Source organism: Podarcis bocagei (assembly GCF_964188305.1).
Source record: "Podarcis bocagei genome assembly, chromosome: 1".
Classification (NCBI taxonomy): domain Eukaryota; kingdom Metazoa; phylum Chordata; class Lepidosauria; order Squamata; family Lacertidae; genus Podarcis; species Podarcis bocagei.
The window spans coordinates 17,774,457-17,800,355 of NC_138125.1; the positions used below are offsets into that span (position 1 = coordinate 17,774,457).

Below are 25,899 nucleotides of genomic sequence, written 5' to 3' on the forward strand. Positions count from 1 at the left end.
ATGGGGTTGGTAAAAGACAGGCAAAAGGAGTGGGTGAAATCTGTGCTCCTCATCCACACACCTATTTTGCTGCTGAAAGCTAAGCTTAACCACCAGCGCCTCACTATTCCCATATTCATCCTTAAATGCATGAACTTTCTGACGTCACATTTACTTTGGCCCCAAGGGTGGCAGGAGATCACAAAACATTCCGGCTTTAAATGGATCTTTGTGCAGAAGGTGGAAGCCAAGATAGAATTAGTGCAGATAGTTGGATGCAAGAGGGCTTAATAAAAAATACCATTAAGACCACTGAATGAAAAGGCTTTGAACAAAAGGGTTTTAAAGTCAGTAAAGAACTATACTGATAATACAGAACAAACTCTGAAGTTGTATGAGAATGGTTTTGAGACTTCCAAGGAGAACACATACAGCAGGTCCAAGAGACACAGCATTGTGGATTTAAGCAGGGGTGACTGAAATTTCAGAATATGCAAACAAGCTTTCAGTTTTTTCACAGTCTATCTGTGGATAGAAAAGCACAAGAGACCTTACATTACTTAATCAATTGCCTCTGCCATAACAAACCAACAGTCTTGGTCTGCAATCCTGGGAATTTGATTGCTGCCTTGCACCACAATGAGATATTACCATTATTTCTTAATTAAGTCAGTTTTTAAAAAATGCAGTCGGCTATATTTATCATACAACTCAATTTGCGAAGTTAATAATTAATCAGCCTCATCTCTCTGAGAAGTACAATTCCTGTATTTCCTGATATTTGTGCATTATATATTCCATGACTGAGCAGAAATTTGAGCCACATCCTAATAGTGCAATCCTGTGCACATTTACTTGTAACATAGCTGTCAACTTTTCCCATTTCTTGCTAGGAATCCTATTCAGAATAAGGGAATTTCCCTTTTAAAAAAGGGAAAAGTTGACAGCTATGACTTGTAAGTAAGTCCCATTGTGTTCAAGGAAGTCTGCTCCCAGGCAAGAGGAATCCTAGCAGAACAATCCTATGCGTGCCTACTCACAAGTAAGCTCCAATAGGTTTAATAGAACTTGCTCCCAGGGAAGCATGCATAGGGAGCTCAAGTGGTGGTTTAATACAAAATTGCCTGCTGTCAGATTCAGACATAGTTATTAGTAGAGTAGAGCTTATAAAATGAAAAAGATTATTACAAGTGAACAGACAAAACAGAGATAGTTTTGAAAACCTCACAGTTGAGTATTATAGCAGTCAAGTGCTTACTTACAAACTGATGTCTCCTAGTGAATATGTATTCTTTAACAGCAGACAACTCCTGGACTTACCAGAGAGGTGAAATGATATTTAAAACTGAATGTAAAATAAACTTTTTAGATGTGTTCATATTTTCTTTATTCTTTTTAATTTGTTTTACAGGGAAAGCACTTCAAAGATTGTAGTTGACTGTTTACCTTTTTGAGAGACAGCAAGAATGATAAAATTGTGTTCCCATGCTGCTTCAACGGAAAATGACAATTATCCATTCCAGAACAGCATCATTACCTATCCACATGCATCTTCCCTTCCTAGGATGCTTATCAAAAGCAAATACAAGTAATTTTTTTACTCAATTTTATTTTTACCTTGGAAGACCTGATATCCCAGGCCTTGACTTCTGGACTGAATCCTCCACAGATACAAACATTTGGATCAAGAGGGTGAAACTTCAAGGTGCTAATTCGAAACTCAGTCCTACTGCTAAAAGTCTGTGCTCCTAAAATAGTGACAAAAAAGAAGAATGGAGGTTACTTTTTTTGGAAGTAAGGATTTACGGTTTCACAATTTTATTTCAGAACTATACGTGGTAGTAATGCTCAATGAAAACTTTGACTTTTTCCTGAATGCCATCAGAAAGTTGGCATTGTCTATATAGCACCATGTTGGGGGGGGGGAGGGTTGGGATAAATGCACTGCAGAAGCTGAGTCAAGTGTTTAAGACAGTTGTCTTTACTAGGCCAACACCAACATACACTACTATACATACTATCTACACACTATCTACACATGTTACAAGTAGTCTTCTTTCTCTGAACCCAGAGAGGGTTCTTTGCTTCAAAGTCCTTGCTCTGTTAAAGTTCATAACCAAATCCTTAGTTCAGTTGCTTGCAAAGTCCTGCAACTGATAGAGTTCTCTGAGTTCTTTCTTTCTTCTTTCACAAACAATATTTTCAAAAAGTCTTCGCTTGAATCCAGAATTCCAACACATAGCCTGCAACATTTCCTGCAATCTCCTACCGCACAATATCCCTCACAATATGCTGTAACTTGAGCCCTTTTCTACAGTTACTTGCCAAATCTGCCCAATAACTCAGATAAGAGAGCCCTAAGAGAGCAGATGCATTGTGGGGAATGAGTCATCTCAGCTGACTCTGGAGAATTAACCCATTAAATGCATTAACCATTGGGATGCATGCAGTTTTAGAGAATACGAAACAGGTCCCTGTCCCAAGGAGCATACAATCTGAAATTCAAGGGAAACAGAGGAAGATGAGGGAAATGGAGGGAAGACATATGTGGTTGTTTTCGACTGCATGTATGTTGAACTTGGGGCTGACTTTGTCTGGGATGTACAGATGGTTCAAAATACAACAGCTAGGATAATGACTGGCCCCAGACAATAGAACAAATGGGTCCATTTGTAACCCCACTTGTTCTTAAAACAGAAGGCCCTAAAAAAGTTGGGGTCCAGGTTCTCAAGGACTATCTTTCCCTGCACAAACCTGCTGACACATCCAGACCATCTTCAAATGCCCTTCTCTAGGTCACAACTACCACTAGAACTGAGGCAGGTGGTGCTCGCCTGCCACCAAACTTAGAGCTTTTTTCCAGTCATTTTAGCTCTGAATTTTGCTTATTTATTTTGAACATTTATATCCTCATTTTCTTCACAAAACAGACTCTCTTAACTTTATGCTGTTCTGTTGCCCTGTTACATAAAATTTAAAAATCTATTAGAAATTGCTGCGGTAATCCTTTTTTAACTGAAGAACGAGACAACGCATGCTTATAAACCATACAACTAGATGCATTTTGAGGTTAGTCCATTTAAGCAACCATTGTTTTGTCCTTAAAGGAAATTATTACGGCCAGTGGGCAGTATGGGAAAATAGAAAACTGCTTGATGCTGAGTCAGATCACTGGCCCTTCTAGAACTCAGAATTGTCTACACTGACTGCCAGCAGCTGTCCAGGATTTTAATTAAGGGTCTTCTCCAAGCTTCGTCTGGAACTGAACCTGGGACTTTCTGCATGAGAAGCAGATGCTCTACCACGGAGTTGTGGCTCAATTACTGGAGATTTTTTTGAATAAAGAAATAATGTGAAAAATGAAAAATTAAATTAAATTAGCAGAGGTATAGGGTGAGAAAATGTATCCCTTTCCTTTGCTGATATCACAGCCACCATCCAATGAGCAGTTGTGGCACGTGCATCTGCACTGCATCCAAAACTGCAGTTATGAGGCTACTTTGGTAGGGTGGGTGGGATCATTTCCCTAGCAGCAACAACAAAAATGCAGTTTAATATGAAAATGAGATAATCTGTAATGGGACACCCTGGAGAATTTATCTCTCAAAAAAAGTCATTAGCCTGGAAGAACTGAGTGGGGAGGGAGAGGAAGTAGGAACGCAGCAAAACTTAGTCCTGTTCCTTTATGTAGAAGAATTCTCAAACTGGAAGAGATTTGGCAGCTAGAGAGGCAGCATGCGCGGCAAAAGATACCGCAGCAAAAAGCATGCAAAGTAAGGGGAGAAGAACAGAGCAGCGCCGCTCAGCAGAGATAAAGGAGAATGAGCATGGAAAAAACAGGAGCTTTATGTCTGATGGGAGTTGGGAATAAGTCAGCCTTTGCTAACTGGGGCTGATCAGAGCTGTAGTTCAAAACAACTACAGGGCATCAGGTCATAGCTGTCAAGTGTCCCTTATTTGACGGGACAGTCCCTTATCCCAGTGCCATGTCCCGCTGCTGTCCCTTATTGATGATGTCCCTTAAATAAGCTACTGAAGGTAATGGGGCCCTTTCTATGTCCAGCTGTCCTTTGTCAACAACAAATTGTTGCTTTTTTGTGTTGAATATATGCTATATGGTAATTTATGGACCTAATAGGTATCTAAAGCCATTTGCACGCAACAAAATATGTATTTTACCAAAGTAATTGTTGATCCCTTATTTTGGCAGCTGATCCCTTATTTTTGAGGCTGCTGGCCCCTTATTTTCAAATCTGTAAGTTGACAGCTATGCATCAGGTTGGCCAAGGCTGCATTAGACAAAATGATCAGCTCTGAATTTCTACTTGTCCTTTCACCAGAACGCATTCAAATGAAACAAAGGAAGTGTAACACAGACGGTGGTTTAGCAGTTCATGTTGCCATTGGGCAATACTTTAGTCCAGTTTGCCAAACTTGGGTGTCCAGCTGTTTTTGGACTATGATTCCCATCATCCCTAGCTAGCAGGACCAGAGGTCAGGGATCATGGGAACTGTAGTCCAGAAACACCTGGAAACCCAAGTTTGGAAATTATTGGTTTAAGTCTGCTATCCATTGTGTTAACGCAATTCAGGAAAACGCTGCCCATTTGGAATGATTAAATTGGGGGAATTATACAAATGATCCTGAAGCAAACCACTGAATGCATCTCAGCAATGTCTCCCACAAGAGTCAGAAAGCCCTCTCATTAGAATGAATGCCCTGGTCGCCATTTCTCCAACTGTTACGGCTTTGAGAAAACAGCACAACACGCAATACATTTTGTTGGCGAAACCACAATAGATTAAAACATATTTTGTTGCTGATTTAGGATAGGGGAGGGAGACAGAATTCTACTCTCAAAGCAAATAAGGATTTGCATATCCTCTCAAGTAAGGCACTGGCTGTTCCCATGGAGACACTCTTTTCTAAATTTAATTGTATGTGGTAATCTTCACAGAATCCTGTGGCTTAATACCAATCGTCTTTGTAAACAACCTTTCCAGGGCCGTAAATTAATGCCACAGGAAATTCAGCTACAAGGATTTGAATTTTATCTCCTGTTCATTGCCATTATACTTATCAAATTAATGATGTTAATAAACAGTTCACTCCAAGGTGTGAAACCAAATGCATTTTCACAATTTTCATTCCCTTTTATATCCTGATGAATAACACCCACGAGGTTGCGTTATGCATAAGAAAACCTTGTTTTTCTATAAATCTATGCCTGTGGAGGGGAGGGGAGGATGTCAGAAGTGTTTCCTAAATTATGGCAAGGAGCTAATGCTTCCCAAAAATACTCTTCCCTGTCTTTTCTTAACATGCCTGGGGATTCCTCAGGTAGTTAAGGAAGCACCCATAAGATCGCACCATTTTATTCTGCAGTAATTACATCTCGAACAACCACTGAACCTCAATATTCCACCAAAACAGACTAGAATCTCCAAGAAAAAGCAGTTCTGAAATCGCAACCTAGTGCAGCTCCCAAAACAGCCACACTGTGGTCCATCAATGGTGAAAGTTGACCAGACCCAGAGTCTCTGCCTTGCTTCTCTTTTTACTCCTCCCAATCTTATTTGACACACCTGAGCTTGCTCCAGCTGAGCAGCTGTGTCTCCCTCCCCGCATGAAGCATTTGACCCAAGGAGTCCCTTGATCTTCACCTGCTCGGCTAGTAAGCTGGGCTGTGTTCTCTCACCTGTCTCAGTCTCTTAAGTGCACTTCTCGCTGTTCACGGCGCCTCAGAGCCTGTCATGTTCACAGAGAAGGGGTACCTCTGGTTCTGGAGATGTGTCCCCCGGCTCTCATGAACTGTCAGCTGCCCCTTCAACGTCCTCTGATGCCTGCTAAGTACCTCCTAAGTCATGGGTAGGCAAACTAAGGCCCAAGGGCCGGATCCAGCCCTACTGCCTTCTCAATCCGGCCCATGGATAGTCCAGGAATCAGCATGTTTTTACATGAGTAGAATGTGTGCTTTTATTTAAAATGCATCTCTGGGTTATTTGTGGGGCCTGCCTGGTGTTTTTACATGAATAGAATGTGTCCTTTTATTTAAAATGCATCTCTGGGTTATTTGTGGGGCATAGGAATTTGTTCATTTTTTTTTTCAAAATATTGTCCGGCCCCCCACAAGGTCTGAGGGGCAGTGGACTGGCCCCCTGCTGAAAAAGTTTGCTGACCCCTGTCCTAAGTCCCCACCTCCCCTTCCCCATCTTCAGCTTGTCCTGGTGTGTACCAATCATGGCTACACCCCTTCCTGGGATCCTCTTCACCTTCCTCAGAGCCCTGCCCTTTCACGACAGTTTCCCCATCCCTACTCTTAGTAAAATTTTGTAGTATAAAATCAGGTCCTGTTCTCATTTATATGTTGTCAACTCCACAGCAGATCTGTCTACATTATTAAAAACTGTTTAAACTTTTAACGTGCATCTAATGTTCTAGTTGATGATTTATAGCTTTTCTCCAGATGTGGGCTGCTTGAGTAACTACCATCACATTTCTTCACATTTTACACAATAAAAATCCCTTTTCTTCCCAAAGGTATAGTTCTTCCCAGAATTACAGAAACAATGGAACACGACCGATTTCCAATGTAGGCTAAGCAGTGTTTCCTGTGATATGCAGTGACAGAAGGTATTTTAAAAATAATAATAATAGAGGCCACCTTGCAAATTCTTATTACTGCCTAGTCCAAACAGTATCTTCCGTGCACGAGAGGCAGGTGTGAGCAGGTCTGGGGGAACTTGAAAATTTGCAGAAATACAAACATATTAAAAAAAAAAACAACCCAAAAGGGGAAGAAGCCCAAAACAGCCGAGTGAGGACCTGAGCTTCGTTTCCACAGAATGCTGACTGTTTTGAGGGGAGGGGAGAAACAGGGTGGGGGAAATGGAACAGACAGGCTGAAATCCTGAAGAGCAGCATTACGAACTGCAAAAGATTGCTGTAGTCCTCATTTGTTAATGTTATGTACTGAAGTTCTCACCCTGGGCCAGCAGGGGGATACTGTAGATAGTTTTCTCTCAGGTCCACATATGCAAATAAGGAATTGAAAGTGACGTTCAGTGATTGGATAGTTACAGAAAGTTGTTACTGTTGCTTTGTAGTTGAGCTCTATATAAGCAGGTTGGCTGAACCCTTCAGCCCAGTCCTGTTCTGGCTGTGAAGAAACAAGAGCTGTTTGAAGAATTGCTGTGTCATCTGATATGTTCACCCACAACTTAACAGTTAACACATTAAAATCATCATTTAAATTATGTTGAGCAGCCATAACTCAATAGTTTAGCACGCATTTTGCATGCAGTGGCTCCAGAAGTTTTAATACAATCTTTTTTTAAAAAAAATGAAGTGGCTGAACAGAATTTGCTAGGAAAACCACAAAGAAGGTTCTGCTGTCCTGTGCCTTAATGAAGGGTGGGGAACCCATGGCTCTCCATATGTTGTTGAACTACAGCTCCCATCAGCCCCAGGGATAATGGGATAATGGTCAGGGATAATGGGAGCTTTAGTCCAACAACATCTGGAGGGTCACAAGTTCCCTGCCCCTGGCCATTGAAGGAAAAGTATGGCTTTGCTCTCTAGAAGTGGAAGTGATATGGATGGCTCCACTTTTAATCCTAATTATTGGGCGCATAAGGAAAATCTCTGTCTGCACCTTGAGCACCATTAAAACTACAGGGCTTCTTCAGATTCTGGACTAATTTACTTATCTGGGCATTCTCTGTTTTAAAGCAGCACTTGAAGTGGGATACAAATGGGGAGAAATGAAGCAAAGTCATAAAGCAAGCTCTAAGTCAGTGTTTCCCAACCGGTGTTCCGCGGCACACGAGTGTGCCGTGAGACATCGGCTGGTGTGCCGCGAGATGCCTGGAGGGAGGCGGGCGAGTCGGGCGGCGAGAGGCGGGGCGGCGGCGGCGAGGAGAGGCCGCGCCTCCTGCTGCTGCCTGGCGCTCCTCCTCACAGCCGGCAGCGCTGCCTGGGCGCCTCCGCGCGACTCTGCCTCGCTGGGTTTGGTCTCCCAGCAGAGACGGGTCACACGCGCACCTCCCTCCCTCCCTCAGCCTGCGCGGAGGGAGAGCCAGAGAGAGGCATCGCTCCTGCGCGGCGGGAGAGGGAGCAGCCGGAGCGATGCCCCAAACGAGCTGAATTCCGAGCGAGGGACTGAGGGGGGAGGGAAAAAACTTTCACTTTCGTGCGTCCCTCCCGGCGTGACGCTGCGCGCTGACGTCACGGGGCGGGGCTTTAATGGTGGTGTGCCGCGAGATTTTTTTTCAGTAAACAGGTGTGCCGTTGCCCAAAAAAGTTTGGGAAACACTGCTCTAAGTAACCTAGTAAGTAAGCAGGTGGCGCTGTGGTCTAAACCACTGAGCCTAGGGCTTGCCGATCAGAAGGTTAGCGGTTCGAATCCCCGCGACAGGGTGAGCTCCCGTTGTTTGGTCCCTGCTCCTGCCAACCTAGCAGTTCGAAAGCATGTCAAAGTGCAAGTAGATAAATAGGTACCTCTCCGGTGGGAAGGTAAACGGCATTTCCGTGCGCTGCTCTGGTTTCGCCAGAAGCGGCTTAGTCATGCTGGCCACATGACCTAGAAAAACTGTCTGCGGACAAACGCCGGCTCCCTCAGCCAGTAAAGCGAGATGAGCACCGCAACCCCAGAGTCATCCGCGACTGGACTTAACTGTCAGGGGTCCTTTACCTTTACCTTTAAGTAACCTACATTTCCCTCTTAAATCTAGACCCAAGAAAGCTATGACGGGCATGCATTTATATTTAATTCATGAACTCTAATGTAATATAATGTTAGGCAATCTGCAGTGCACCAAAGAAAGTGCTTTTAAATCATCCCAGAGTGGCAGTTCAGTTGCGATAATCAGAACACTGCATTCATGGCAGGCAAATGGCCATCTGTCATGGTTGGGTGGAGAGATGTCATGGATGCGCTAGTTGAGATTCCTGCATTGCAGGGGGTTGGGCTACATGACCCACAGGATCCCTTCCAATCCTACAAGTCTTTGATTCCAAATAACAAGATTCCCCCCGCCCCAGCAATCTGCAGGTGCAATGGCATTGTTTCCTTTGTGACAAAGAGACGGCAGTTTAGTTAAAAATGTTCACTGTTATGCAAATGCCACAACACATAAACATAAATTTCAAAACTACATTAGCATGCCGGGTTTCGCTGAGCTTCAGTGACCAGCAGGAGTTACCAACATGCTCAAAAATGACTAAAATAATATGTAAAATTACATGCTGGGAAAGCGGAACCTAGGCTTTGTGCAAAGGATTGCTTCGAATATCTAAAAGGGTGTCACGTGGAGGATGGAGCTAGCTTGTTTTCTCCTGCTCTGAAGGGCAGGACCTGAACCAGTGGCTACAAGTTACAGGACAGGAGGTTCCGACTAAAAACCAGGAGGAACCTTCTGACGGTGAGAGCTATTCAACAGTGGAATGGGCTCCGTGGAAGCTGTTAGGATATTTCCGTTCCACCTTAAAAGGGAGCAGGCTTTGTGAGTCACAGAGTCTGCGTATTTCCTGTTCACAGGAAGTTTATGTTTTGTATGTGCTTTCGTTTTCTCTCTCTGTGTCTGAGACACTGAAGCAAGCAGTCATGTTTTTTCTTTGTTCTGACCAACGCTGAATAAACTTGTAAATAATGCTCTCCTGCATGGATCTTTCGCTGTGCGAACTCTGCTGATAAGAGCGTGCACAAGCTCTGGAATGTGGCAAGCTATTTCTGAGGCTTCGTGTCGCTAATTGACTGATACTGCGTTATCTACGGGAGGTCGATGGATCGCAACGGAGACGGCTTGGGGGCATGATGGCCTTTGTCTCCCGGGCAGTATCCCAACAGAAGCTGGTGGACTCTACAGTCATACCTCTTGTTGCGTTTGCTTCACATTGCGGCTTTTGAGGTTGCGAACGCGGCAAACCCGGAAGTGTAGACTTCCGGGTTTTGCTGTCCGCACACGCGCAGAACGCTTTTGTGCGCTTCGCGAATGCGCAGAAATGCTCTATTGCGCAGAAGCGCCGCTCTAGTTGCAGACTTTTCGGGGTGTGAAAGGCACCCAGAACGGATCGTGTCTGCAATTAGAGGTACCATTGTACTTCACTGGAAGTTTTTAAGCAGAGGTTGGGTGCCCATCGGCCATCAGAGACGGATTTAGGGGAGTAGGACTACTCTGGTCACACTGGGCCTAGAGCTTCAGGATCGCCACAGGGGATGTCGCAACTATCGTTTAGAATGAAGCAAGAGAGGCAGAGGAATGCTGGATTTTGGTGTCGCACAGGGTGATGCTGAAGTTTGAGGCCCGCAAAGTCCGCCACTGCTGCCATGGGTGCATTAGTTGAGATTCCTGCACTGCAAGGGGTTGGACTAAATAAGAACAATAATAATTTAATTTATATCCCACCCATCAGGCTGAGTTTTCCCAGCCACTCTGGGTGGCTTACAACATATAAAACACAACGAACCGTCAAACATTTAAAAACAAGATATCCCACACAAGCAACAAACCAACCAATAAATCAATAAAAATCAACGACAACAATAATAACAATAATAACAATAATAACAATAACAATAACAATAATAATAATAATAATAATAATAATAATAATAATAATAATAATAATACAGTTTACAGCTATACCCAAATTAAAGTAACTGCCAACCCCAACCAAACATTTAACCAACACCAACCCAACAAAAATGAAACAGAGGAACCAAAATCAGAACCGTTTACAACATTTTAGTCAGTTGCCCCAACTGGGGAATGGTTGGGTATGTTTTAGCCTGGAAAAGAGGAGACTGCAACGAGATACGATAGCAAACTTCCAATATATAAAGGGTTGTCAGTGGAAGATGGAACAAGCTTGTTTTCTCCTGCTCTGGAGGGTGGATGACACTTGGGGTCCCTTCCAACTCTACAATTCTATGATTAGATATATAGATATAGATATAGATATAGATATAGATATAGATATAGATATAGATATAGATATAGATATAGATATAGATAGATAGATAGATATAGAGATATAGAGATAGAGATAGAGATAGAGATAGAGATAGAGATAGAGATAGAGATAGAGATAGAGATATAGGTATAGGTATAGATATAGATATAGATATAGATATAGATATAGATATAGATATAGATATAGATACAGATAGATATAGAGATATAGAGAGAGATATATAGATATAGAGATATATAGATATATATATAGATATATAGATTAGATATAGATATAGATATAGATATAGATATAGATATAGATATAGATATAGATATAGATATAGATATAGATATACACACACACACACACACACACACACACACACACATCATTTGCTTGCTTGCCAGGCAGGGAACCAATAGGCAAGCAGGCAATGGCATCTCCTCCTCCTCCTGCTTCCCACCACCAAGCAAGTTGCAAGGGTGAAAAGGAGGAAGAGGAAGAGAAGGAAATGGTGGAAGAGGAAATGGTTCAGAGGATTCCTGTCAGTGCTCCCATCACACCACGAGGCTTGGCCCTCAGCAGATGCTCAACCACACCAAGCCCTCGATGCCAGCCCTGTAAGGTAGGACCTTACTTGTCCCCAGAAAGCACAGAAGGGTTCCAAGCAAAGGAGGCACTTCAACCTTTTCCACACAAGTGGCAGAAGAGGGAGAAGGACTCCATCAGTCCATGGGCCTGAAGTGCTGCGGAGGCCTGAGCAAGGAACAATTCCTCCAAGCCTGCATGGAAAAAGTAATTAAGAGAGAAAAGTTTGCTCATGAAGCCGTGGATGGAAGACATCTAAGCGAAGTTAATCAAACGCTGAAATAAGCTCCGCACTGGTGAAGAGCAGTGGAGAGAGGTGAATGAACGGTTCAGTGAAATAAGGCTGCTCTAATCTGTACAGCTGGCTTCATGTTTTTCAAGTGAGAATGCACCCAATTTGGATTCCAGTAACAAGCTGGGTTGTTCTTGTTCCGATTTTTTCTTTTACTGAAAGCGCTACTGACGTATCGGTGAGAAATGCAGAGTAACAATAAACAAGAAAGGAAAAAGGGAGGTGTTCAGAGTAAACTGGCTGTGTTGTTTGAACCTGCTTCTCTCTGTGTGTGTGTCTTTCTCTCTTACACACACACACACACACACACACACACACACACACACACATAACAGATGCATGATAATACACTGAAAAATTCCCAAGCTACATAAAACGGAAGCATCTTGTAAAATTCAGTCAAAAGCCAATGAATTGAAATGCCTGTTTAAATATAAACATTTTAATATGACGTTGAAAGCTGCTTCTTCAGGCGGGGTTTATTCCGAGCACCACTTATTCTCACCTGCCTATCTTACAGAACCTCGGCGCAGTCTTACTTACCCAGTGATTTAGAAAGCTGCCCTAGATCAAATCAGTCAGTTGGTCTACCTAGCTCAGTATTGTCAACACTGACTGGCAACAACTCTTCCAAGGTTTCAGGCAGAAGTCATTCCCAGTTTTATCTGGAGTTGCCTGGGATTGAACCTGGGGCATTTTGCATGCAGTGCATGTGATCTGTTGTTGTTGTCGTTTAGTCGTATCCGACTCTTCGTGACCCCATGGACCAGAGCACGCCAGGCACTCCTGTCTTCCACTGCCTCCCGCAGTTTGGTCAAACACATGCTGGTAGCTTCGAGAACACTGTCCAACCATCTCGTCCTCTGTCGTCCCCTTCTCCTTGTGCCCTCCATCTTTCCCAACATCAGGGTCTTTTCCAGGGAGTCTTCTCTTCTCATGAGGTGGCCAAAGTATTGGAGCCTCAGCTTCAGGATCTGTCCTTCCAGTGAGCACTCAGGGCTGATTTCCTTCAGAATGGATAGGTTTGATCTTCTTGCAGTCCATGGGACTCTCAAGAGTCTCCTCCAGCACCATAATTCAAAAGCATCAATTCTTCGGCGATCAGCCTTCTTTATGGTGCATCTACTTTATGTGATTTACCACTCTGCTATAGTTGTCTCTTTCCAGGCAGGATGATAATAGTTTGATAGAGCCTTGTAGGCAAGCTTGTCCAACTTCCTCTTCTATGCATAAAATCCAAACCTAGAGCAGCCCCATGAGATGGCTGTCCAGCCTCTGCTTCAAGACCTCCCCGGCCACCACCCCAAGTTATTGCTTCCATTGACAAACTGTTTTTACCATTAACAAGTGTCTCCTAATGTTCAACTGAAATCTGCCATCCTGTAACTTGAACCCCTTAGATCTAATCCCATCCTTTAGGGCAGCAGCAAAGAAATCTTTATTCTCTTTAGTCAGACGGGATAGCTCAGTTGCTTAAAGCATGGTGCTGATAACACCAAGGTTGCAGGTTCAATCCCCATATGGGATAATATGGGATCCCCATATTATTCCAGCATTGCAGGGGGTTGGACTAGATAATCCTCAGGGTCCCTTCCAGCTCTACAGTTCAATGATTCTATTATTATTCTTGGCCTATCTTTCCAACCTTTAGATAGGAATACCCATGCACACATCTCATCTGTCCTGTATCTGAGCCTGGCTTCAGCTGGGGAGGGAGGGATATAAATGAATTATTATTATTATTATTATTATTATTATTATTATTATTAGGAAGTCTCAGTCCTGTATCAGGAAGCTTTTAATGTTTAATGTTTTATTATGTTTCTGTATATGCTGGAAACCACTCAGAGTGTCTGGGGCAACCCAGTCAGATGGTGTTAGAATCTCAAGCCTTATCAGAGGAAACTGGCCACTCTCCAGGCACCCGGCTTGAGCTCCTTGTTGACTTCCCCGTCTGCATCTCCCGGCAGGATACAGGCTAGGTCACTATCGGCCATCCTCCTCAAGCGTGAGAAGAACACACCACTCTTCCCTCCTCCCTGCCTCCCCCAGGGAGGGGAAGAGATAGACAGAAATGTATTTACATGTCTTTATTTCTGTCTTTGCAGCAGTACAGAGAAACACGTCTGCTCTCATCAGACTCCAACAGCAGATAGATAAACTCCACCCCTGTACTTCTAGTACAGGTCAAATGACACTCTGAGCTAACATCCGGTGCTCAGCACAGTGAACAGACTGCCCCTTCATTCCCACGGTACAGTCCCAAACATTCACATCCTGTTTTGCTTTCCAGCCAGCTGCAGCTCGTTGCCGCATTGCTCCTTTTCCGTAACTAATACGGTGCAAATAATAATAATAATATTAATGATGATGATGATGGTTCAAAAATCTGCCTAGAGCCAACCCAAGGAACTAATTCTCCACATGTGCCAATTTGCTTGTTAATTCACGTAACAGCCTTAAATTGACTTCATATCTTACATAATAAAGTGCACTGTGCTTCCTGAAGGGCATGTAGAAAAACAAATTTGTATGACACTTGATGCTTTACGCGCAAATAAAGGCCATACAGCTTAGAAAAGCAGCTGCCAATTTTTTACTTTTGTCTCCAGCATCTACTAACAACAGAAGCCACTGGGTACACTGCTCCGAGCACGGGGAACTCAGTCCATTAGCTTCAGTTACAATTGGCGTTGCGCTATAATGACAGCAAGAAAGAAAATACCAGAGAAATGCGGCTGCGAGAAGGAAAATGACCCAAAGACACAATGCAGAAATGGGCTTGTCTGAAAAGAAAGTTTCGGTACATTACTCGCTCTCCCACCGAACTACAAGCAAAGCGGATCCATAAAACTCGTAAGTGGTAATATGAAAGCTTGATTAACCCAGAAATGTGAATACTTCAACGTAAGATTTAATGGATTTTATATTCGGAGTATAGAATGCCCTTGGAGCCGCAAGTATTAAAAACACATGCCATAACAAAACTGAAAGAATTGATTATCACTGCATACGCTGAAAAATTATGTTCAGGCAATCTTCATTTTGGCTCGTTTCATGGCTGGTTTCTAAAAGAAATCAAGAGAAATTCCTACCCTTTTTAAAATTCAAACATCTACACACAGCCCTGTAATATAAAGGTACTATGAAGGGGCCACATAATATTAACATGGCTTACTAGCCATCCTTTAGTTTGGATTGCCACCATGCCCCTGCACTCCAGCATTAAAAAGGTACAGGACCCCTGGACGGTTAAGTCCAGTCAAAGGCGACTATGGGGTGCGGTGCTCATCTCTCTTTCAGGCCAAGGGAGCCGGCGTTTGTCCACAGACAGCTTTCCAGGTCATGTGGCCAGCATGACTAAACCACTTATGGTGCAATGGGAACACCGTGACGGAAACCTGAGCACACGGAAACCTTTCCGCCACAGCAGTACCTATTTATCTACTTGCGCACAGGCGTGCTTTCGAACTGCTAGGAGTTGGGACAGAGCAACTCCAGCATTAATGTAACAGTCAAGCTTGCATGGGAGGAATTAGTTTAGAAACCACTGGAAGTAACTAAACAAACAAACCACGGAAAGTTAGAAAAGGCCTCCTAGAAAAACAGATTGATGAAGTAATTAAACGCTTAAATGGTCGTCCTTAACAGTCTTGTTTGGAAGCAAGACCTATTGATTTCAGTACAACTTAGGGCCAAACTAGACACAGCAGTAAATGTGTCTTAGCATCCAATATTGGGGGGGGGGGGGGTTAGGAAAAAAATGCAGATTGCAGCAGCTGGGGTGGGGTGGGGGCCTGATAATTAAAAGAATCAAAGCATGTGGAGAGGGGAATTTAACTCTTTCCTCTCTTGCTAATGTCTCAAAGAAAATTTGTCTTCTGGAGCTGGAATTTGCTCTGAAGGCAGAGGACACTCACTAGTGCTTAAAGGAGATTACCTCCCAAGGAGGGAATTTCTTTGGAACCAAGCACTGAAGAAAATGGTGAGATCTCCCTTCCATAACTGTTCTGATCCAATTAATTAACATTTCACCTTGCCCCCCACCCAGCCAATAAAAAGCTGATTCAATTTGCATTTTTTAAAAGCTGCACCTTAGATGCAAATATGCATTTACTGCTGTCATGTGTAGTTTGGCCCTTTCCCCCGTGTTTTACTTATTCATTCATAAAATTTATTCACCACTTGATTTTAAAAAACCTGAAAGCAGTTTATAGAAGGTAAAACAGTAAAATCAAGAAAGGTTTGCGACTCTACTTTAAAACGTACAAAAGTTAAAATACTAAAACTGACTAAAATTAACTAAACTTTCTAAGGACCTGAATACCTTTTAAAATAACATTTTAAGCCCCAGAATGTTCCATGTAGTATGAAAATAGTATTTTACGTGCAAGCCAAAACACATACCTATATTAACATTTACCTGTTTCAATATCGGTTAAATGAAGCATAGAATCAAACCCTCCGCTGAGAACACCTCTCCCACAGGGGGTCCACTGGGCAGCTCGAACGGCACAGGTGTGGCAAAGGTATGTTTTCAAGCAACGGCCCCGATCCACAGCATCCCAAACCTAAAAGGGAAATATAATGAACTTAAAAAAAGATGAGCCGACCAACTGCAGCAAGGGCCAACAGGGAATAGCAGTGGCTTCTGATCGGTCACTTTAAGAGCTCTTTGAGAGTATCATTAGGAAGCAACACTTTTGCATCTTGGAATGCAAACGGCTAAAATGAAGAAACTGCTCGGAAGTGAAGCAGCCACATTAGTTGTGTTTATAACGGGAAGTGGGAAATGGCCTCGGCCATTTGGAACGTTATTCAGAGCCATAGAATATCTGGCAACCAGGAGCGCACGGGGCTATTCTGCAGAAGGAAGTCTATCAACAACAATAGCAACAGAATCATAGATTTGGAAGGGACAGCAAGGGCCATCTGGTCCAACCCCCTGCAATGCCGGATGAGTCTCTGTGAAGAGGAAATTCTATACAGAGAAGATCCTCTCCTGGGCTACAACTGCACAAAACATACGAAGATGACAAAGCTAGATGTATTTCCTATCTGGACGACATACATAAAAGTGGTAGATAACCACATACAATTAGCACCAGAAACAGGTCTTAGAGTCATAGCATTGTAAAGTTGTAAGAGACCCCCGGGTCATCTCGTCCAACCCCCTGCAATACAGAAATCTCAGCTAAAGCATCCATGACATATGGCCTTTCAGCCTCTGCTTAGAAACCTCCAAGGAAAGAGCGTCCACAACCTCCCGAGGGAGACCACTCCACTGTCAAACAGCTCTTATTCAGTTTTGAATTATGGTGCTGGAGGAGACTCTTGAGAGTCCCATGGACTGCAAGAAGATCAAACCTATCCATTCTGAAGGAAATCAGCCCTGAGTGCTCATTGGAAGGACAGATCCTGAAGCTGAGGCTCCAATACTTTGGCCACCTCATGAGAAGAGAAGACTCCCTGGAAAAGACCCTGATGTTGGGAAAGATGGAGGGCACAAGGAGAAGGGGACGACAGAGGACGAGATGGTTGGACAGTGTTCTCGAAGCTACCACCATGAGTTTGACCAAACTGCAGGAGGCAGTGGAAGACAGGAGTGCCTGGCGTGCTCTGGTCCATGGGGTCACGAAGAGTTGGACACAACTAAACGACTAAACAACAACAACATACATACATATTCAGCAGTATTCGTGAAAGAGCCTTTTGTGCAGCCCTGTGTTTGCCTGCAACCAAAAACAAGGGAGCGCCAGTGGGGAGCAGTGGTTCGAATGCTGGGCTAAGACCTGAGGGTACCAGGGTTCCAATCCCCGCTCAGCAACAAGGCTCACTGGGTGACCCTGGACCACTCGTTGTCTCTTAGCCTAACCTACCTCACTGGGTTGTTGTGAGGATAAAATGGGGAGGAGAACTACTGTATGTACACCACCTTGGCCTCCTTGTTGCAAAGGTGGCATATAAATATAAAACGAAATACATGAGAATGTACACACTGTGACACACGGATGCACATTTTGACAGAAATATGGCTTGGATCCTAACTAAGGTTCCACTGGTGGATGCATCCCATGGGTGTAATTCCACAAACCAGACCAGCAGAAGGGGGGGGGCATTTTTCACCCTTCTCCCCTTCCCCCTTTGCCCCCTTGAAAATCTGTTCCAGGGTGTTGGGGGAAGCTCTTGAGGATACTGAGGGGCAATGTGGGGGTCTGCATGGGGAAGGGTGGGTCAGTGAAAAATGCCTCCACTGGACTCCAGGTTCCTCCATGTAGAAAAGGAGTCCTTCATCCATGGAGCACTAGTTAGGATCCCAGCTAGTATATTATTAGCGGTGTCCCCATTTCCCATCAATCTCAGACAGTTCAGAAGGATTAGGTGGCAAAGCATGTCAAATGCTGAGACTGAAAAGATTGAACACAGTTACATGCCCTCTGTCCATCTCTAGATGCAGATCGCCAAAGAGGTAAAGCAATGCTATCTCTGTACTGACACCTTCCCTAAAGCCCAGCTGGCATGTTCCAGGAAGTCTATCTTACACTGGAATTCATTAAGCAGTCACACCACAGCCAACTTATTCACCATGGTTTTTTTTATAAAAAATAAAATTAAAGAGGGAGTGGTTAATTTGAGACCAACCTGCAATTATTCAAATATTTCAGAATATGGATGAAATAACATTTCCTTCCGCACTTCAGGAAGAAGCCCATCATCCAGAACCAGTGTAGAGGAGGGTTCACCAATATGGTGCCCTGATATGGTGTTCTGAAGAGCACACATAACCTGGACCAGGCAGGTTTCATTGGTCACAAGGGGCAAGAGTCAAGGGAACCCAAATAATTGGCCTCGGGCTTCCAATCACCTTGTCTTCTTCCTTTGGCAACGGCAGTTTAAGCTTGTATTTCAAATCTGGACAGGCTAAGTGTTCCAAACATCTCGTCTAGACTAGCTTGCAAGACTGGATTTAAAGTAAAAGGAGAGAACCTTGCATTCTGAAACTATATTAAAGGCAATAAATTAGTGTGTGGCAGGCACAATTTCCTGAAAATTTCCTGAAAACGCTGGAACTGATCATGAAAGATTTCTGTTGCCACATTTATCATCCACGGCTAGTTCAAGAAACAATCGTATCACTTATCAGCCATCTATACTTTATATTTCATCTCCACAAAAGCAATGCAGCTTTAGTAGTTGCCTGATGCCCTTACTATTAAATAGCTTTGCTATGGAATTACAATGGTAACTCTGTGGACTGAAATTGGAAGTAAGATTCTACATATTCACACATAGCAAGGCATTAGTTTTATATACCGTATATAAGGCAAACATAGAATCATAGAGTTGGAATAGACCACAAGGGCCATCGAGTCCAACCCCCTGCCAAGCAGGAAACACCATCAGAGCACTCCTGACATATGGTTGTCAAGCCTCTGCTTAAAGACCTCAAAAGAAGGAGACTCCACCACACTCCTTGGCAGCAAATTCCACTGTCAAACAGCTCTTACTGTCAGCAAGTTCTTCCTAATGTTTAGGTGGAATCTTCTTGTAGTTTGGATCCATTGCTCCGTGTCCGCTTCTCTGGAGCAGCAGAAAACAACCTTTCTCCCTCCTCTATATGACATCCTTTTATATATTTGAACATGGATATCATATCACCCCTTAACCTCCTCTTCTCCAGGCTAAACATGCCCAGCTCCCTTAGCCGTTCCTCATAAGGCATCATTTCCAGGCCTTTGACCATTTTGGTTGCCCTCCTCTGGACACGTTCCAGTTTGTCAGTGTCCTTCTTGAACTGTGGTGCCCAGAACTGGACACAGTACTCCAGGTGAGGTCTGACCAGAGCAGAATACAGTGGCACTATTACTTCTCTTGATCTAGATGCTATACTCCTATTGATGCAGCCCAGAATTGCATTGGCTTTTTTAGCTGCCGCGTCACACTGTTGGCTCATGTCAAGTTTGTGGTCAACCAAGACTCCTAGATCCTTTTCACATGTACTGCTCTCAAGCCAGGTGTCACCCATCTTGTATTTGTGCCTCTCATTTTTTTTGCCCAAGTGCAGTACTTTACATTTCTCCCTGTTAAAGTTCATCTTGTTTGTTTTGGCCCAGTTCTCTAATCTGTCAAGGTCATTTTGAAGTGTGATCCTGTCCTCTGGGGTGTTAGCCACCCCTCCCAGTTTGGTGTCATCTGCAAATTTGATCAGGATGCCCTTGAGTCCATCATCCAAGTCGTTGATAAAGATGTTGAATAAGACCGGGCCCAAGACAGAACCCTGTGGCACCCCACTAGTCACTCTTCTCCAGGATGAAGAGGAACCATTGATGAGCACCCTTTGGGTTCGGTCAGTCAGCCAGTTACAAATCCATTGAGTGGTAGCATAGTCAAGTCCACATTTTACCAGCTTCTTTACAAGAATATCATGGGGCACCGTGTCGAATGCCTTGCTGAAATCAAGGTAGGCTACATCCACTGCGTTCCCTTCATCTACCAGGCTTGTAATTCTGTCAAAAAACGAGATTAGGTTAGTCTGACATGACTTATTTTTCAGAAATCCATGCTGACTATTGGTGATCACAGCATTCCTTTCTAGGTGCTCACAGACTGTTTGCTTAATGATCTGCTCCAGAATCTTCCCTGGTATTGATGTCAGACTGACTGGGCGATAATTATTTGGGTCCTCTCTTTTCCCCTTTTTGAAAATAGGGACAACATTTGCCCTCCTCCAGTCTGCCTGGACTTCGCCTGTCCTCCAGGAATTCTCAAAGATGACTGCCAGTGGTTCTGAGATCACATCTGCCAATCGGTGAACCCAGCAGAGTTTTTAGAGGACATCTTTTATTTACAGGGTGCCCCTCGCTCCTAAACCACGTATCTGTTTACTTTAAATCTCAGCCCAGCTTTACTTTAGTGAAAATCAGAGTTCAGATGGTCACAGTCAGTCTGCGTAGGTCTGAATCCAAGTGGTTGGTTTGCAAACCACAGTGTTCAAGAGTTAAGACAGGCTGCCATGAAGTGAATTGCTATCAGAAGCATATAGGAAGGCTGGAGGAAACAGACCTTTGCAAATTTCAATATGAATGACTTGATCTGCACATTTCACAATGGTGCACAGATCACAACAGTGCTGCAAATGTTGAAGTAGTTCTCAGCTCAGCAAAAAGCAGGAATATGTTTTAAAATGCATACTTTGAGATAAAATATGTTTAGAAATGCTTGCTTCGATAAAATACATTTAGAAATGCCTATTTTAATTTTTATAAGAAATACTTTGAAAACCTTCACACATTTTTTTTTATAAACTGCAAATGAATGTGGAAAGGGAATGGAACAGAATTACGAATGAACACATGCAAAAGTGACACAGAGCACAAATAGACTGATCCATCCATCCTTAGAGGTATGGAAAGTCCATTGACCACTGGCCATTTTGGCTGTGGTTGATGGGAAAATCTGTAGAGCCACAGATTCCCCTTCTCTGGCTAGTTCATATAAGGCAACAATAACAAATCATTGTAATAAAGGTCGGAAATAATAAGACATTTAATTTCTACAACATTTGAATAGACGGTGGGAATTACAACTTGTAATTATACTTTGGGTTTCAGGATAATCAAGATATCCCATTAATCAAAAGTTATCAGTGTTATAGTCATTATTTTTAGCACATTTTAATAACAAATATATCTTCAAAGTTTATCAGAACAGTAATACCCAGCTAACATGCTAATGGGTCTCTTTACAAGACATTATGTTGATTTACTGTTTTGTATTAAGAGCGTAATGCTAATATCCCATGGCAATAAAAATGTTGGATTAACATGCAGGATTACTATCTTCTACTTGGTTTTTGATCACTTTTTTGCTATTTAGCTTTCAAGCTGCATAGTACAATTGGTTTTTCAGGTCAACTTAAACTTACTATCAGAGTTAGCATACCTAATAAATTAGTGTTCAAATTCCTGAATTGGGGAGAACCAGTCTACATCAGCTTGCTGGCTGGGATGGTGGGAGTTGTAGTCTAAAACATCTGAAAGGAATGGGGTGTTAAGAAAAGTATAGCTACAGGTGTCTTGTGACTGTCTTATCTGAGCTGCTGGGCAAACTATCATGTAGCATTGGGTAGACAAGGCTGAAGTTACAGCATCCATTGTTGGGAAGTACAGGAGAATCTTTTGGAGATGCGGAGATTGTTGGAACAATCTTGTGAAAGTGTGGAAGACTTTGTGAAGAGCTTATCTGAGAAAAGTTGGACAACCTGCAAGACTTCTGGATTGAGAGAATTCTAGCAGTTGCAGGACTTTGTTAGCAACTGGGTTTTGCGCTTGCTGTGTAGACTTTGTCCCAGCAAGAATTTTATAAGCTGGAACCCTCTCTGGGCTCAGAGAGTGAAGACTTCTTGCAGCAACTGTAGTGTGCATCTATAATGTGTGTGTATGCTAAGTAAAAGCTATCTCTGCTACACAGTTGTTTCCTGTGGTGAACTTAAGCGCTTGACTGAACTTCTGTGGCACATACACAACACTCAACATAGGGTTGGGAGAGGCTGTCATGGACAAACATATCATATAATCCAAACACCAAAGTGTATTGGCCAAGAGTAATTTTCTGTGATCCAGTAGCTTGGGGGGTGGGCAGATAACCATAGAAGTTAGTCCCCATCAAATCTCTGAATGTCTGAATCATGCATTATTTTTTATCACACATGAACATCTCTGGGGAATGCTAAGAGGGTATGTGCTGAGCAGGAAACTGCGTGAACCAGACCCTGACTGCATGCTGTCTCAATGAATCAACACAACTTCAATTTGGGCTCCCCATGGTGCAACTTAATTCTTTCTTAGGACACAAAAATCATTCTTTGACATGGCAACTGATGGGCCTTTGCTCTATTTGTGTACCTTCAAAAAGATGCTATATTGAGCAATCAGGTATTGCAAAGTCTTTGAGAATAGATTCAAGGCAAGTCACATTGTCAATATAGTTTATTTTGCCCTATTTGCGGAGAAGTGTTAAAAAATGCTGTTGGAAATAACTCTTCAGAAAGACTTGATGATCCTGTCACATTTTACTAGACTAATAAAGAGTAAATCATACCCAGCTGGAATCTGGAAAAGGGGAGTTTCTGAGAGAGCTGATGGTTGAGTAAAGTTGAAAAGACAGGCTGTAAATTACTTAGAAGATATTTGGTGTACTTAAACGATTAACTATAAAAAGGCAATTTTCGCAAGAAGTGTGTTTGTGTGTGTGTGTGTGTGTGTGTGTGTGTGTGTGTGTGTAAGAGAGGGGAGAGGCTGTGCTGCACACTTTTCTCTGTTCTTTCAAAGTAGACAAACAAATATCCCATTAAAGACTGACCATATAAGAAAGTCACAAAATTCAGTATTTTACACCCAGTACCCCAACTTGTAAGCAGGTGTTTTTTCTAATGAGATACCAAGACTGCATGAGATATTCTCTACAGAGCACATAAGATTTGTTCAGACCATGCTCATTTTCTACCTCCTCAAGACCTAATCGCTTCTCCTCTGCCAAGGGATGGGCTCCACTACCTGTCAGAAGGCCCAATCCTGCTTATGCACCATCTGCCTGCTCTGATAGCTCTCTCTGCACACCAAACCTTTCCTCTTCACTCAGCTGCCTTCCTCTCTTTTTCGAAGCCAGTGAGCCGGTGCCACTGACACGGGAGGAAGATATAATTTCATAGGAGCATAAGAAGTTACAACTGGCAAAACCTATTTGGTGTTTCGCAACTTTCCGACTAGTTGCAGGACCTTAGCCAGACCTAGCAGAGTACATGCAGAATCCACAGAAGCAATTGGCAACTTGGCTGCAGACAGGATAGACGAAGCAGGAACCAGGAACTTGTATCTAGGTGTTTATTATATACAGTGGACTATTTACAGGAACAGAACACAGATCTTTAGCTAGCTCTCTCATACACGACTTACAACTCCTACCCTGACACAGAACAACTGAACTACTGAACTCTGAACTACGAACCAACACATTCCAGTTGTTGTTGTTTAGTCGTTTAGTCGTGTCCGACTCTTCGTGACCCCATGGACCAGAGCACGCCAGGCACTTCTGTCCTCCACTACCTCCCGCAGTTTGATCAAACTCATGCTGGTAGCTTCAAGAACACCATCCAACCATCTCATTCTTTGTCGTCCCCTTCTCCTTGTGCCCTCCATCTTTCCCAACATCAGGGTCTTTTCCAGGGAGTCTTCTCTTCTCATGAGGTGGCCAAAGTATTGGAGCCTCAGCTTCAGGATCTGTCCTTCCAGTGAGCGCTCAGGGCTGATTTCCTTCAGAATGGAGAGGTTTGATCTTCTTGCAGTCCATGGGACTCTCAAGAGTCTCCTCCAGCACCATAATTCAAAAGCATCAATTCTTCGGCGATCAGCCTTCTTTATGGTCCAGCTCTCACTTCCATACATCACTACTGGGAAAACCATGGCTTTTACTATACGGACCTTTGTTGGCAAGCTGATGTCTCTGCTTTTTAAGATGTTGTCTAGGTTTGCCATTGCCTTTCTCCCAAGGAGCAGGCGTCTTTTAATTTCGTGACTGCTGTCACCATCTGCACTGATCATGGAGCCCAAGAAGGTAAAATCTCTCACTGCCTCCATTTCTTCCCCTTCTATTTGCCAGGAGGTGATGGGCCCAGTGGCCATGATCTTCGTTTTTTTGATGTTGAGCTTCAGACCATATTTTGCGCTCTCCTCTTTCACCCTCATTAAAAGGTTCTTTAATTCCTCTTCACTTTCTGCCATCAAGGTTGTGTCATCTGCATATCTGAGGTTGTTGATATTTCTTCCGGCAATCTTAATTCCGGCTTGGGATTCATCCAGCCCAGCCTTTCGCATGATGAATTCTGCATATAAGTTAAATAAGCAGGGAGACAATATGCAGCCTTGCCGTACTCCTTTCCCAATTTTGAACCAATCAGTTGTTCCATATCCAGTTCTAACTGTAGCTTCTTGTCCCACATAGAGATTTCTCAGGAGACAGATGAGGTGATCAGGCACTCCCATTTCTTTAAGAACTTGCCATAGTTTGCTGTGGTCAACACAGTCAAAGGCTTTTGCATAGTCAATGAAGCAGAAGTAGATGTCTTTCTGGAACTCTCTAGCTTTCTCCATAATCCAGCGCATGTTTGCAATTTGGTCTCTGGTTCCTCTGCCTCTTCTAAATCCAGCTTGCACTTCTGGGAGTTCTCGGTCCACATACTGCTTGAGCCTTCCTTGTAGAATTTTAAGCATAACCTTGCTAGCGTGTGAAATGAGTGCAATTGTGCGGTAGTTGGAGCATTCTTTGGCACTGCCTTTCTTTGGGATTGGGATGTAGACTGATCTTCTCCAATCCTCTGGCCACTGCTGAGTTTTCCAAACTTGCTGGCATATTGAGTGTAGCACCTTAACAGCATCATCTTTTAAAATTTTAAACAGTTCAGCTGGAATACCATCACTTCCACTGGCCTTGTTATTTGCAGTGCTTTCTAAGGCCCATTTGACTTCACTCTCCAGGATGTCTGGCTCAAGGTCAGCAACCACACTACCTGGGGTGTACGAGACATCCATATCTTTCTGGTATAATTCCTCTGTGTATTCTTGCCACCTCTTCTTGATGTCTTCTGCTTCAGTTAGGTCTTTACCACTTTTGTCCTTTATTATGGTAATCTTTGTACGAAATGTTCCTTTCATATTTCCGATTTTCTTGAACAGATCTCTGGTTCTTCCCATTCTGTTGCTTTCCTCTATTTCTTTGCATTGCTCGTTTAAGAAGGCCTTCTTGTCTCTCCTTGCTATTCTTTGGAAATCTGCATTCAATTTCTTGTATCTTTCATTATCTCCCTCGCATTTTGCTTGCCTTCTCTCCCCCGCTATTTGTAAGGCCTCGTTGGACAGCCACTTTGCTTTCTTGCATTTCTTTTTCATTGGGATGGTTTTAGTTGCTGCCTCCTGTATAATGTTGCGAGCCTCCACCCATAGTTCTTCAGGCACTCTGTCCAGCAAATCTAAATCCTTAAACCTGTTCCTCACTTCCACTGTGTATTCATAAGGGATTTGGTTTAGAT

The 25,899-nt window shown here is 43.2% G+C and overlaps 1 protein-coding gene across 3 annotated transcripts in view; it reads right to left on the minus strand.

The window, feature by feature from the left end:
- Window positions 1–25,899, minus strand: part of WDR25 (WD repeat domain 25) — a 105,649-nt gene that overhangs the window by 25,739 nt on the left and 54,011 nt on the right. For all 3 annotated transcript variants that reach the window (XR_014007910.1, XM_081193123.1, XM_081193124.1), the window contains exons 3-4: window positions 16,240–16,387; window positions 1,597–1,727 (exon numbers count right to left, since the gene is read on the minus strand). Coding sequence is in view for 2 of the 3 variants with exons in the window: in XM_081193123.1 (XP_081049249.1) it covers window positions 1,597–1,727; window positions 16,240–16,387 (279 nt within the window). In the remaining variant the exon portion in view is untranslated. The remainder of the gene's footprint in view (window positions 1–1,596; window positions 1,728–16,239; window positions 16,388–25,899) is intronic.